Source organism: Hippoglossus hippoglossus, chromosome 24 (assembly GCF_009819705.1).
Source record: "Hippoglossus hippoglossus isolate fHipHip1 chromosome 24, fHipHip1.pri, whole genome shotgun sequence".
Lineage (NCBI taxonomy): Eukaryota > Metazoa > Chordata > Actinopteri > Pleuronectiformes > Pleuronectidae > Hippoglossus > Hippoglossus hippoglossus.
The window spans coordinates 13,588,349-13,603,888 of NC_047174.1; the positions used below are offsets into that span (position 1 = coordinate 13,588,349).

The 15,540-nt window shown below is 41.3% G+C and overlaps 1 protein-coding gene across 4 annotated transcripts in view; it reads right to left on the reverse strand.

Moving 5' to 3' along the window:
* LOC117758565 (1-phosphatidylinositol 4,5-bisphosphate phosphodiesterase beta-4-like) overlaps window positions 1–15,540 on the reverse strand; it is a 68,318-nt gene that overhangs the window by 29,068 nt on the left and 23,710 nt on the right. For all 4 annotated transcript variants that reach the window (XM_034580347.1, XM_034580345.1, XM_034580346.1 and 1 more), the window contains exon 4: window positions 5,726–5,823. In XM_034580347.1, coding sequence (XP_034436238.1) covers window positions 5,726–5,809 — 84 coding nt within the window. In that variant the 5' untranslated portion in view covers window positions 5,810–5,823. The remainder of the gene's footprint in view (window positions 1–5,725; window positions 5,824–15,540) is intronic.

Below are 15,540 nucleotides of genomic sequence, written 5' to 3' on the forward strand. Positions count from 1 at the left end.
ATTAAACAGCCAACCTGTTTCTCACACACACACACAAAGGGCTTATGCAACCAGACAAACACATGTAACGCAAATTCATTTCCACGATGTACCTGTCGGCCTGAGGACACACAACGATTCACTCACAAAGTACGCACAACACATTTAGTTTGTACACACACGAGTTGCGTGCGGAGGAGATGAAACCTGCTGCTAAGGCAAACACAAAGTGAGATAAATGTGACTGCCAGGAACCGTTAAATGCCAACACCCTCTGACTGGAACACAGGGCTGTGCATTAGAGACAGAGGACAACCCTGAGCAGATTGTCTGTCTCCAGGATCCAGAAGTGAGCTGGTACAGTGACTATGATGCTGCTGCACACTGGTGTACGCTCTGGATCCATCAGCTGATGTGTAACATGGAGCGACCGCTGATTTGGTTCAACTCATCTCCAAACATTAGTCTGCCTGTCTAACCCAAACATTTTACACTAAACTCAAACAGCTGCTGCAAGCTGAGATTATACTGATAAATGATTGTGTCAAATGTGTGTATGTGTCCAGGTATAACTCATGTTGTGGGGTCATGAATCTGTTTACACGGTCACATTATGGAGACTTGTCTTCCACATGGGGAAAAGACCAAATCCCCATAAAAGATAAAGACAAAGACATTTTAAGATTAGGTTAGTTTCAGGTTAGGTTAAGGGTAATGTTAGCTTCAGGTATAGGTTTAGGTTAAAGGTTAAGTTAAGGGTTGGGTTAAGGTTAGACAAATAGTAATTATAGTTAAGGTTAGATTACGTCTCCAGGAAATCCATTTAAGTCAATAAAATGTCCTTGGGAGTCATGGAGACATGGCTGTGTGTGTTTATCCAGCTACAATCACACATCTAAGAATAATAAAACATAGAGAGTGAGAAACATAGAAAACAGGAGATGGCTGCTGGGTCACTCTTACTCTAATATTAGCAATAGGGAACAGTGTGTGACACGCACACACACATTTTAATCTTTCAGGATGCTGCTGCCATGAGATACACTGCTGAGAACAGGACTAAGCTGAGCTGTTTTGTGGCTGCCCTCCATACTGCGCTACCATGTCATCCAAAACCACCATGAAAACCAATAGAACAATCCTAAATCCATTTAGGAAACAGTGAGACTGCTGTTAAGTGCAGTTAAAAGCTTGACTCTCTTTCATCTGAAATAAGTATGACAGACGGTTCAGTTGCACATCGTGAAGCCGAGTATGAAAGAGACGGTCCCAAATGAGCCCTGACTGTTAAGAACATACAGCAGGCTACTGTTACACTATCAGACGGCTTGTTCTTGTAAAGCTAAAAGGTTTATGGGAACACTCAGTCCTTCCAAACGCAGAGGAACAATTCACTCAGGACCCAGCCGTCTCCTTGTGGAAGTGGACAGACACATTAAGACCCCTGGTTATGGCCCAGCTTCTTTGCGACATGTGTACATTCTTTGCTAAGTGCCCGGGGAAGTGTAATTCAGTGTGTGTGGATGTGTGTGTTCTCTGTTCATCCTCTTCTGTTGCCTCCATCTTGGATAAAGGAACAGCAAACAAAAACAGACTCTCACTCACTGACATGGATAAAACACATCAATGGTTCATCATACTAACGTATGTACTATATATATTCAAAGGGAGCTAAGCTATGTAACTAAAAGGCACAAAAAGTCCTTTGTTTACATTTGTATGAATGACAATCAAGGAGATGTACTCACATACACACACATACACACACACATGACCTCGAGCAACATGAAGCCATTGGCTGTCTGATGAAAACAGGAACTGTTTGTGCTCTGACCAACTGGTGCTTAGCAGTGAATGACTATTCATAGTGAAAAAATGCAAGGTCACCATGTTCAGTATCTAGTTACATTATTGCTTTTTTTCAGCCATTTGTCTTTAATCCGAATAAATGTATTTATTTTTGTATGTTCATCAATATGTTACATTTGTTGTACTCCCACAATGTAAGTAATGATAATGTGAAAGGATCTCACTTCATGTATAATAGGATTATGTTACGTCACAGTCAACTTCAAGGTATTAACTTTATCCTTATGACAGTAAAGAAATAAAGCTATCTACACTATATACATCTAACTCATGGATGGAGTGCACATGTTGTGAGTGTGATACTTTTAGTCTAAATCACTGAAACAATATTGTACCTGATAATTAATACAGCCTATGTAGGACTTACAATAATATCTACTATATTAAGTTTTCTTTGAAGTAAACTAGAAGGAAGTATAAGAATTTGAATTTTTTTCTTTCTACGTTTTAACATTTGTGACCTGTTTTTCTCGGACATCATCACCTGTCAATAGGTGGCTCTTCAGTTTCCATGGAAACCAAACATCAGCAAGATCTTAATCTATGTGGCTTGATTAGTAGTAGGACAATGACTGACTGACACACACACGCACACACACACAAAGCCCTCAGGCTCTTAGCACAACTGATCATTGAGAATCCGTTTGACCTCTGACCTCACTGCCACTTGACTGGTCAAAGAGGAAAATCTAATATCCCACTTTCACTGTTAAGATACTGCAAAGGTAACAGACATGTGAGGCATCTCCCACAGAACTGTACAGAAATCAAGCTAAACAAATAAAAGGTGAAGAAAAACAATAAATCCAGGTAGTGAAATAGGTCCCCTATAAAGCTTTGACTCACACTCAAAACCATGCAGCCACACACACACACCCGCACGCACACACACACGCGCACAAGCTAACAAACATGCGTACTACCTGTCTCTACCATCTGTCACTCAGTGGGGTTTCAGTCAGTGAAGAAGGTTTTGTGGAAAAAAAATCCATCCATGCTGTTTAGCATATTTGCCTGTGTGTGTGTGTGTGTGTGTGTGTGTGTGTGTGTGTGTGTGTGTGTGTGTGTGTGTGTGTGTGTGTGTGTGTGTGTGTGTGTGTGTGTGTGTGTGTGTGTGTGTGAGTGAGAGCATGTCTTTGTTTGTGGGTGGGTGGACTCTTGGCAAATGTCATTTCAATTGACCCAGATGTCCCCTGCAGGCTTCGTATTTGCCAAGCAACGGAGCAACAGCTAGTCACTCACTTAACTAAAAAGGGAAGTTTTCGGACAAAGTTACTTTATTATGAGTTTCAGAACTATCCCTTCCAAAATACAATAATTTGAGTAAGTCTCTAAAAAATACTTAATAATCATGTAAAACATAATTTTTAGTGAACAAAATTATTCCTGTTACTATTCCGCTAAAAGAAAGGATAATATCAGTTTACTGACTTTTTAAGACCATAATGAATGAAATTTAAGACCAATGACGAGTGCGACAGATATGCAGGAATATCAGAGGCCCAGAATAACTAACACCTCCCTAAAATTGAGGAGAAGGTGAAGTAGCCTAATACCACTTGAAAGACCATGTTGTCTCTCATCCTACAGGTATAGACAGTAGGTATCTATAGACTTTCCCACATCCCATAGGAGATCAATTCTGGTATTTGTAGACTCAGTTATTAGTTCCATGTTGGTCTTATTTTTAGTTTTATAACAGCGTGCTAATATCTGTATTGTTTTAGACAGAGAGGTATTACAAACTTTGCATGCTGTCAAATTTGAAACCATATAGGAAGTAGCATTAACATAATTAGACCTACTAAAACATATAAAAATGTAATATTTTGATGTGTTTATTCGTTTTTAGGGACTAAACTAGACTTTGATAGACTTTTTAGGACCCAGAGGAAACCCTGTTAGAGGGTTGAGAGGGAAGCTGCCATCATTAATTTTAACCTTTAAAGTGACCGGCACAGTTTGACCTTATTATCAGTCAGGACAGTTCTATAGTCTCACACAGACAAGACTACGGAATCGCCCACAGCATTTGTGTGGGGGAGTTACGGCTCTGAGAGCTCAACACTGCAACTGAAGAGAACACATATGCAAACAGACCAAACACAAGCAAATGAAAAATCAATGTGACAACACATCCACTGTAAATACACACGACAAAACCAAATAGACAAACGTGCTAAAAATAGTCAAAGCACAAATAAGTGCAGCAATGTGCTGCAAGTGATAGACGACAGAGTAATGTGTTTTTGAGGAGAGAAAAACAGTGACAATGCTGACTGGTTTTCTTACATTATAGCTAATTTTCCCAACACCCAACATGTCAGAGTCAGTTCATCACTTTTTGTGTCCCCTGGTTACATCCTACTTGCAGCATGTTTCTCTATTTGGTTGTATTATGATTATTTGCAGTGTTTATTTGCTTATATAGGAGAGAATCTGCAGGGCATGTGTTGCAACAACTAACTTTCTGCTATCGAGGAGGAAACAACTCTTGGCCTTATTTATTTCTTTAAACCAATCAGAATCATCTTATGCTAAGCTCAGGATGCAGCAAAGGTGCACCTGCAAGGTAGATGTCAGGGAGGGAATGTTGTACTGTAGAACTGTGGGGAAGTGTTGGAACACTTGTAGTTGGGGGGCGCAAATAATTATGATAAAATAGCAAACACCGTAACACGTTTATTGATTTTTTTGATTGCATACACCAATTTCATACAAAACTCAAAAGGTTGATAGTCTCTCAGCGAAGAGGACTTAGAAAATCAGTTAGAGGAAGGATGAGGACAATGCTGCGTCCCTGTTGGCAGGCTTCATACCAGTCCTGACCCTGTCCTGTCCTGTCCAAGCCTGGCTCGCATTCACAGCAGCAGCACACAGAGGACTCTCTTCAGAAGCATGCTGGCCCAGTTTCACGGCTCACTTTGACATAGCTGAGGAATTGATGCCGACTTTTTTGCCACCGGCTTTTCAAGTTTCCTTCTCTGCCTGAGAGGGATGCACCTCCCCTCGCTGATGCCCGTATAAACAGAGAGCACTGAGGGGATTTCCTGATGCGCGCAAGGGTTTGTGTACGTACGTATGTGTGTGCGAGCGTGCGTGTGTGACACACTTTGCCTTTGCTCGGCAAATGTCCTCGCTCAGTGTCCTGATTAAGTTAGTCAGAGGAAACGTGGGCAAAAAGACAGGAGGATATAGATGGGGTCATATATACATACAGACAGACTTAGAGCAGATATTTGCTGTTGGTACTGGACAGACTGATGAGCAATAATTCAATGTTTCTCTGTTTTCAAAAATCGGATTTGTTCCCCTTAAAGTTCATATTTTTAGCTTAGATTTTTTTATGTATGATTTTATCTATTTTATTTATATTATGATGAATGGTCTATATGTAAAAACAAGGACGACGCACTCACACAGATAATCTTAACACTTTGATGGTCAAAAACGCTCAGTGGATGTGTAGCAGACAAGCAGTCGCCATGGCGAGGCATCTTAATGAGGCTGATGAATGTAGCCTGCCTATAGTGCGCCGATGACGTGTCAGGTTATAAAGGAGACTCTGCTCGTGTGTGTGTGTGTGTGTGTGTGTGTGTGCACGCTAATGACTGGCCCGGGGATGGTCATTAAAGTGAAGAATGATAGTAGGACTAATAACCTATGTCAGTATCAACAATGTCATTGACAGACTCATACAGCTCGTAACACTGGCCACGCATTCATGTGTTCATCAGGGATATGAAACATAAATCTTCACTGCATCAGTATATGTGATAAGCTGCCATTAAAAGGTTAGAAGGCTTTATTTCTCCAATTGGAGCCTTTACGGTTTTTATTTATTTGACAAAGCACCAAAGAAATGTGTCATTATTACCTCATCAAACCTGTCGAAGGAGGTGCCTTCCTGCATGAACTCAGGCAGGTGCTTCTGCCAGTTGAACACGTAGGACTTCGTCATGGTTGCTCACAAACCTGAGACCCAGAGAGGAGGGGAGGAGATGCAGAAAGAGAAACAGACAGGGTTAGTAACAGAATATCTTCAACAACCAAGACAGCGAACACACAGATGTTTCCAGGACCGAGTTTCTGTCCTCGTCTGTCCTACAGTCACAAAGATGCTGAATTCATTGAGCACAGCTACTATAAAACATTTACCACTCAACAAGGTGTGATGTGCAGGAGCTTTAGGTTTCAGGGTATTAATTTGAACAGGGTTATTTAACGGACAATAAAATGGTTTCAAAATGTTAAAGAGGCGTTAAACAAAAACCACATCAAACATCGATCAAATTCATAAATGATGTATTTAAAAATCTATTTGAAAATGCACTTTAAAAGGATTCAAATAGGACGTTTCTTTTCCATTTGCATGTCACTGCTGCTTTTCCTTTTCCCATTAGCTATTTGATTTAGCTTCTCATTTAACCTTTCCGTGACACGGTGGTACTTAACGCCGGTAAATCAAGGTTGACAATGAAAACGGGAATGACACTCAGAGAGCCCATAAACAGTCACCTTATGAAACCTCAGTTAAATTCACTAGATATGGATTTTTATTTGGATCTGCACCATATTGCACACACTCATAAAAATCAGTCCAGTAAACATGCCTGGTATTTTCATCAAGATCCATGAATCATATGACTATAGGACTATACTCTGAGGTATCAACAAAAAATGCTCCATCTTGCAATGTGCAGTTCTTTCCTGACCCATGTCACGTCCTTCCACCACGTTATCACCTAGCATTTAATGTCAGATGCATGACATTGATGAAAAATAAATTGGGTGCACAATTAGTTCTCATCTAAAAACGCCACAAGTGCAACACTGAAGATATCACTTTAAATTATTGATACATCAGTGTCCCTCATAAGAGAGTTAAAGCCAAGGCAAAGTGGCCTGCAGCAAGCATGAGGCAAGGATTTGCTCATTCAGTCCAGTTAAGCTGTAAAACAGAGGAATCCTTTTTTGTAGCAACAACAAATGTTAAATCTCAGCACAACATTTAATTCAGCCTCACAGTGAAGTGTTTTAGGCATCACAAAGGACACTGCTCGATTAAGTTACAATCCAATGTTTAGATATATTTTTCCTACAGACCAGAATAATACAAAGTCCAGAAAGGGACATAAAGCAAAACCTTGCAATCCAAGGACTATTTTCTAAGTGTTATATTGAATGTTTTGTCAAAGTGGAATTCATCTTCCACATAGTCAAAATGGAAACAATTACAAATTAACATTTCCTCTCTCCAATATTTCTCTCACCCAGTACCGATTGTGCATCTATGCACCCATGGATGTGATGTCAATCTCTTTGGATGCGGATGTGAACATTTTCTATTCTGGTGTTTTATTTTGTATTATTTTATTCTATGTTCTTAAGGTTTGTTAATGAGGTAAGTCGTCTTGATAACTGACATAAAACCAATAAACATAACTAAGAATAAATGATGTGCAGAAATGCAAGATTTACACCAGTAGAATCATTATATCTGACTGCAAAGGAGCAGTTACATGGACACTAGACAGGGCAGGCTGAGGAGAAGTGAGCACACCACTTCATCACAGGGTGAGACAGAACAACGCAGATTGAGCATCTGATGGTGAGAAAGTGAAATTTTCCATCAAGTCTACTTTTGTCCCACACTTGGCCTGAAATGAAAGTGACGTGTTTTCCTCCTAAAACACACAAAAAGCAAGTCAGGCCTGATTCATGTGACACACCTGCACGTGTATCATCCCCTAAGACATCCAGTGCACGGAGGGGGGCGGGGGTCCTGACAGGAAACTGTAATATTGTTGATGACACCGTCCAAATATAGGCTCCCCTTACGTCAGCCGCAAATGTGTCATGCAATAGCGCACTTGAAAACGTGACATGCTATGTATAGTCTAATTGCTCAGCTGGTATTATGTCCTAATGGGAATACTCTGAGGTGAGATTCAGCTGTGATTAGGTGGTCTTTCATCTTACAGTGCTGCAAATCCCTGGGATAACGATCACATTCTGCATGTACAGAAAATATAATTATATAGCACTGCTGCAGCTTTATTTGGAAAAATATTCAAAAGGATTATTCAGGGTTGTATTAATTTCTTCAGAAAAAGCTTTAATGCCGTAGTGTCTGTCTGTGAATGTGATCCCCCCCCCCCTGCAGATAGAGTAGAGACTGAAACCAGACATTTTCCTGCCAGGGATAAAGAGAGATCAACTTTAACGTTGATGGGTGAAATGACAAAAAGGAAAACAGAAAAAGAAGTAAGTAAGGACAAACAGAAAGAGAGTGTTAGGAGAAAGTTGATGGTAAAGAGAGATATGTAAAGGCGCCACGAAGAGGACATCTCTCGGCCCCTGAGCTTCCCATGGCCACAGAGATGAGAGACGAGGAGAGAGTGACAGGAGAAGCATGGAGATGAAACAGAACAGTGGTGGGCAGCGGGAGACGGATGAGTAAAACAGCTGTGTGTGACAGAGGCTGCTAGAGAGGCTGGAGGACAGGGCGGTGAGCACAGCGGGGGGGGGGTGTATGTGTGCGTGTGTGTGTGTGTGTGGGGGGGGGGAATACACAGATCAGACACAATATCAACAGAGGCTACAGAGAACTGCTGGCCGGGAGGGCTGCACTTCACCCCCTGGCATGACAAATGCAGAGTGAAACAAGGGTTTCGAGTTGTCTGCACGTCGTCATCACCAATTCATTAAACAGCAGCTAATAACAGCTAATCTCACCCAACATGCTGCTTCATAATAGATCAAATTAAGCCTGATAATAGTGGGCTGACCCTTTAGTCAAACTGAGAACATACAATTACTCTTTTTAATTCTGAGTGTAGAGTGTAGCGTATTTCAGGGGCCAACACAAAAAGTGTGATCTGCGTCACAGTGCTACAGGAGGTGTAGCAGCCAGGCCGGGTCAGTACATCCAGTAATAGAAATGAAAAGAACCAACTTCATCAAACCCAGCCCTTTGCCATCTGTGGTGAGCTAGCAGGGGACCAAAACAGACACACGTCCCGTCAGGGGGAATGAAAACACAGATGCACACTTCCTGTGGAGATTAAGAGCCGGGGACAGGCAGCGTGCCATCAACACAACCCACAGAGAGACCACTAGTGTAAATAGGCGGCACCGTGTCCAGATTGCTCAATAATAATAAACCAAATCTCAAGGAAATCTTAAACATTCCTAAATCAGATTTAAAAGTATTCAGATAGGACAAATCACACATCTAATTTGGACTAATTGGGTTGTGCTGTCCTGTCTGATGTTAGCCTAGATCTTGCCACTCTCAACAGTATGCATTAGATAACATTTTCCTCAGCGGGATGTAATCTGTCCAATAGCAGCGCGGCACACGGAGGTTTCGTAAGGCCATACTGGCTGGGCCTCTGAGCTCCTGGACGTGTGAACGTTGCACGTGAGGAGCCGAGGGAAGCTGGAGGAAGAGAGCGAGGTCCGAGCCCCCTGTCCAACCCCTGACAATGAGATAATTACGATAGATAGGAGCCCCGGGAGGCTCTCCGTTCCCAGCCTCCTCGTCTAAAATGGCAGCTAGGGTAGCACCCAGCGGTCCCACACCTCATAAACTAAAATTAGGCCAGCCAGTGGTGGAAGGGTTGACTGAGGACACATTCATGTGGACACAAGTGAACAACACACACACACACACAGTAGTACATTTTATTTGGCTGGCACAATGAGCGAGGCTATCCTTCAGCAAATAATCCCCAACAAGGAATAAAGCAACTAGATTCAACATTAAAAACAACACATTTTGCAGCTCAGACTAAGCAAGTGAAACCACAGGAAACAGTGGAATAACAGGCTTTTTAGAAAGGACCTCTTTTCATGCCTTGTTTGATCTTACCGCACACATCGTCGCCTGATGATTGCAGCATTACCATCACCATGTATTCATGCAAAACCTGACCCCATCTAACCCATGTTTTTGGATAATACTGCTGCAGAGATGAGGACCGCTAAGGCTTATGAAAGCACGACATCACTGCTTTACCTCACTAAAATTCAAATAAACCAGATAGGCTGTGAGTCATCAGAATTAAGACCTAAAGGTTAAAGAAGCAAGCGGTGACAAAACAGCAGCACCACTATGGCGCTGTGGAGCAGTGGAGCGGCTCAGTGGCCTGTAGGTGAGACTCTGTACAAGTATGGTACTGTGTGAATGTGATCAGGGAGGGGACGAGGTTGCATGTTATACCTCTATTAAACCATAATAGTGGGTATGAGGTTTTTTAATTGCAGGTTAAACTGCAAAAAAAAAGGCCGTTGACTCCTTTCAGATTGCCAGTAGGAGTTTGCCAGTTTTTTTCCCCCACAAACTGAGAAGCTCTCTCACCTTGCTTTTGACATTTGATAAAAATCGCTTTTGCACGTTGTTCCCAAGATTTAAAAAAACAATATGTACACCAATGTTCATGGCTATTTACTCAACAATGCCCAGAAGTTCAATGCACATCTGGAGGTCACACAGGAAAAGGTGCAGCATCAGTGTCTACAGACAGAGTTATTTGACCTGGGAATGAATGCTGATTTTATTAATGCATATTGCAAGAGCCAGATGTTAGTGGGTTGGTGAAAGGTAAAAATATGAAAACTATAAGCTTGTACAGTATCATTATTGTGATTACTTATTAAACTTAATATCATATACAAATTACACTTATGCCTGTGACCAGTAAAAAGCCAGACCACTACATATGCAACACTCAAGAGACACTTGTGAATTAGGCCAAGGCTTCCTCTGAACCATGCTTCATAAAAAACTGGAACGAAACTATCAACAAAACACGGAGCTGAACTGAAAATATTCCACTCCATCAATGGCAGACAACAAAAATATTAAAAGTATTTAAATTCCACGTTGACCTCGATTTTCTTCTCCTTTTGTTGCCTCAGAAAACATTGTTCTTCACTCAGTGTCAGACTCGGTGTCAAACAGCTGGTCGGAGTTAGTGCAAAAGATAAATGTTATTTATCTATGATGGGTCTTCATCTTGCAGCTTCACAATGGTTTCCTAAGCACTCGCACTCTGACCATGTATGGCCTGACTAAAAAAAATCCTCCAGTTGTGTCTTAGGTCTACTCTGAACCCCATGGTGTCTGCTTTACTTTGTCCAGAAGACGGCCAAAGACAACACATGCAGGACTATGTATTCTCACACAAGTTTTTTCTTTTACTTGTACCACAGCTGAACTCACTCCCTGCTTCATGGTTATGCATTGGCACACTACACAGCTCCTGGGCGTCTATGCTACAATCAGAGATGAAACAGAATTGATTCTCATCTTTGAGATCAAGCCTATTTCCCAAACATATATTCTCGAAAGTGTTTCGCATAGGGGCATCTTCAGCAACCTATAATTCCAGAGTGTAGGTTAGCATCCCTGCTGCTTAGTACATCAAAACATGAACTCATCAGCTCCACTTCCCTCAGGACACTGCTGGGAACACAAGCCCTTTAGTATAGTTAGTGTAAATCTTTAAAGTCCATTTTATGCAGATGTATTCCAAACACCGTCTGTGGTTGCCAAATATTAAAAAGAGAAAAACGGCGGTTTAACTGTATTCACTCACCTGAACATACTGAGAAAAGACTCAATTTACAAACGACATTGACATATTGTTTCCTCCTCACTGATCAGCTGCATTAAAAACCAGGAAAGTCCTCCTCCAGTGGCAGCTGAGGGACAGTGTGTTTCTGGTAACCAAATGCTGTGGCCACATGCTGTTTCCATGACTTACCGAGCAGGTGAAGCCAGGTGAACCATATCATGTCTAAACGTAATCAGATTGTACTTCAGAAAGAGGACGTGTCGATGAGAACAATATGTAAAAGGCCCAGTGTGAGTATGTTTCCACTTTCTCTGGCTCATTGTACCTTCTTACATTCTGAATGTGGGCGGATCTTTGTTATTTAAAAGAAGGTGAACATCGTTTCAACCTATATGTCAAACAAGAGCTGTGTGTGCACAGCAAACACATCTGAGAGAAGAACCAGTCGACTAAAACAAACGGATACAGCCTGTTTACATGACAACTCATTAAAGCTGCAGTTTCCACTTTAACTCTAAGAGGATGTCAAATAAAGCAGTAAAAAATGAAGTGTTTATTATAAAAGCATTGATGAAACAGAGGGAAGGAGCAAACCCTGACAAATGTAACAGAAACATGATGAAGCTGAAGAACCCCCCCCCCCCACACACACACACACACACTGCCTCACAGCAAGCTGCAGCCCTCTCTCTACTACTACTGATCAGTGGCACTTTACCTCAGCCTCACCAGCTGGAACACACCACCTGCTCTTGGTCAGTGCAGGGTGAGCAAAAAGCACAATTTCACTTTTGTCAGTTACTGTACAGAGAGTACAATTTACAAATCACTCATGAAAACACTTGAGTGCACCAATTGAAAAAGAACACAATTTACTGCTGTTTCACATCACCAATCCTCCCACAACTTGACAGTGACCGACCATTCACTGCTTCCAAACAAAACTTCCTTGCAAAGATTCAAGACACAGGTACCACACAAACAGATCCAGGTACACTATACACTGGACAGATCACGGTAGCACTAACACATCATAACAATGTAGAAGAGACGCAAAACTACACAACATAAGCACACCTTTCTGCTCAAATGAATGAGTTAACACACACGCATGCATGCCTGTGTGCACATCATATATACAATCTATGGTGCACATATACACTGTTAATGCTGACAAACAGGTGAATAAGGAGGGAGGCAACAATATATGTGCGCACACACACACACACACACACACACACACACACACACACACACACACACACACACACACACACACACACACACACACACACACACACACACACACACACACACACACACACACACACACACACACACACAGTCTGATTGTGTTTTGACATGCTATGGCTTCTATATAAACTTTGAGAGTGTGAGGTGAAGTTTATACTCTGCAAACACAAGTGATGTACAATATTCTTCGACTACCCTTCCACACCCAAGTCAAACATGCTATAACACTCTTATCTGGCACGACTGTAGCATTATGCCTACTTTTCACCTGGACTGTTTTATTGCAGTATATACAATGGCTTTTCACACCAGTGTCTGGCCTCTAATCTGAACTATAAACATGGCAAAGTGTCATCGTGTCCTCTTTTCTGTTTGTCTAAGATATTTACCTTGTCTTGCGGCGACGAGAGTGTGAAAGTGAAGTAAAACATTAGTCTAATCGTCCTACTTAGAGTGGATTATACAGCTAAACACTAAAAAATATTTTATTTCACACAACACCCATGCATGTGTGTTTGTCTACTGGAGGGCAGAGAAGGACAAACAGGAATGTTTCCTGTGCAGAGTCTCTACACTGCTTCTTAATGTGCCTTTTCTTCAACAGTACCATCAATCCTCCTCTGTCACTATTAGGGTCAGAGAAGCCCTTGAGGCTGAAACCATCTTAGGACACACACATCTACCGACTCACCTACGCCGACTCTCTGCAAAACACATCCACCGGGGCTGAGAACAATTTCCGTCATGTTTAAGAACTGAAGTGTGAAAAGACTGGGAAAGACGTGAACATTGAAAGGTAGTAAACTCAAAAAACAGAAGTCTGTCATCTTCTCTAAAGGCATGACTTTAACTAATGTTCTCAATTAGTCATTAGGTTTAAAAATACTAATTCAGAGCTACACATTATGACTGGCATTTCAATTCTGTTTTCATCATCAGATTCTGATGATGTCATTGCTTTTCTTTATGATTATACCAGTCATAGTGGATTATTATTATTAACACTGACACAATTTTGAGTGCTTATGTATCTTTGCAAACCCACATTTCATTATTCACAAATAATACAGAGTTTTTATACAACAATGGTTTCTCATCCATTGTAGTTTTTTATTACCTCTGCCCAGGAGGTTATGTTTTCATTGCCGCTTGTTTTATTTGTCTGATTTCCATGAAGTTTTGTGGAGTCTGGGGCATGACCCAAAGAAGAACAAAATACATTTTGGAGCAGATCTTTCTTTTTCACCTTCTTTACCGTGGCGAGATAGAGCGTTAACCTTGGCAGTAGGTATCTGCTCTCTGAGCACCCTTCTGTTTATACGTGTATTCTGTCCAATTCTAATGCATCACATTCAGTTCCCAACAAATAACTGAGATAACTTCCCACGCATGTCTTCTCTCAGCCTGCTTCAGTCCACACAAACAAGTTGTTTACTTTAATTCAGAAAGCACAACACTATCACGGCAAGGGTTAGAGGTCAAATCCCACCAGGACCATTTATTCTAGTGCTGCTTTCATGGTATTTGGTAAGTCTGAACCACATTGTATATGTATGTACAATATGTTGTAAACATGTGCTGGCAAAGGCTCACATGAAGTCAGAAAGACAGAGCCAAGTTTGGAGAAAGAATGGGGGTGAAGATAAGAGGAAAGTGAAACTTCTCTTAAAAGTTTTCAATCAACTAAATGTCCTAAGAAATAAATCATACCTAAATCTCTACCCAACCAGTGAAGCAACCAAATGTCTGAGTGGCTATTTTACAGCTGCCTGGTTTGTGCACATTACTTCATAAGGTTAACTACAGAGCAAACCACCAAAGTCACTTTCCACTGAGATATGAACACTTTGCACCGCCTCGTCTCACTACACCTTTTATCATGCATGACACAGAAATACTAAAGACAAAGCCCAACTAAAGATCTGAAAATTACCAAAATATACTGATGCTGTAACTGCATTAGTCTCTGCTAAGAAAACTGAGTCCTTGACTCAAAAGGTGGCCTTCCCATTTGTCTAACATCCTTTAAGCTCAATACTTAGTAACAGAACACAGAAATGACTCTTACTTTTTCCTAATGTGATGCGTTTGATGTCAGTGACGATGGTGCTTTCCAGGTTTTGGTCAGTTAGTCAGAGCAGAGTCTTTGCAAGAGTTAAAGCAGTAGATTGTCCCGAACAGATATGCAAACTTCAGTGCACGTCTCCTCAAAATGAGAAAATCCTCAGGACGTATCGTACAAGCAGTTTATGGAACTCGAGCAGAGGAAGGTTGCTGTACTGAGCTCTGAGGTCCTCATTGCTTTGCAGCTCAATAATGTTGTGCTGCTGTTTGTCATTCAAATCAGCTGGTTCCACCTTAAGAGGCTTAACAAATATGTTCAGTATGTTTACTCTTCATCGTCTCTCATCGAACGCCTGCAGGAGTTTACAAACTCAGCAACACATTCAAATATCATTGCAGGTTTTTGTTCTCACACAGAAGGAAAATGCAGTTCTACTGCCTTTCAGTCGCACTTGCCAAAGCAAACATGGCTTGCTACGATGTAAAACTAGGTGGTAATCTCCTGCAGAAACTGTCTTTGTTATATCTGTTGTTTCATCACGGAAAGAGAGAAAGACTAGACATCTCTTGCAGTGCCTTTTCAATATCTTCTTTCATATCCGTAATCTGCTCTGTAACAGTTCAGACTCTATGGAACAGCTTTACTTTGTCCAGATGCAGCAGCTCCACAGCAGCAACAAGGCAACAAGGCTCCATCACAAATAGCTGTCAGCTCTCTCTAACGTCATCCAAGAGCATTTTTCCTTGCAACTCATCTAGTTTAGCCGCATGATCTGAGTTGTAATGATGC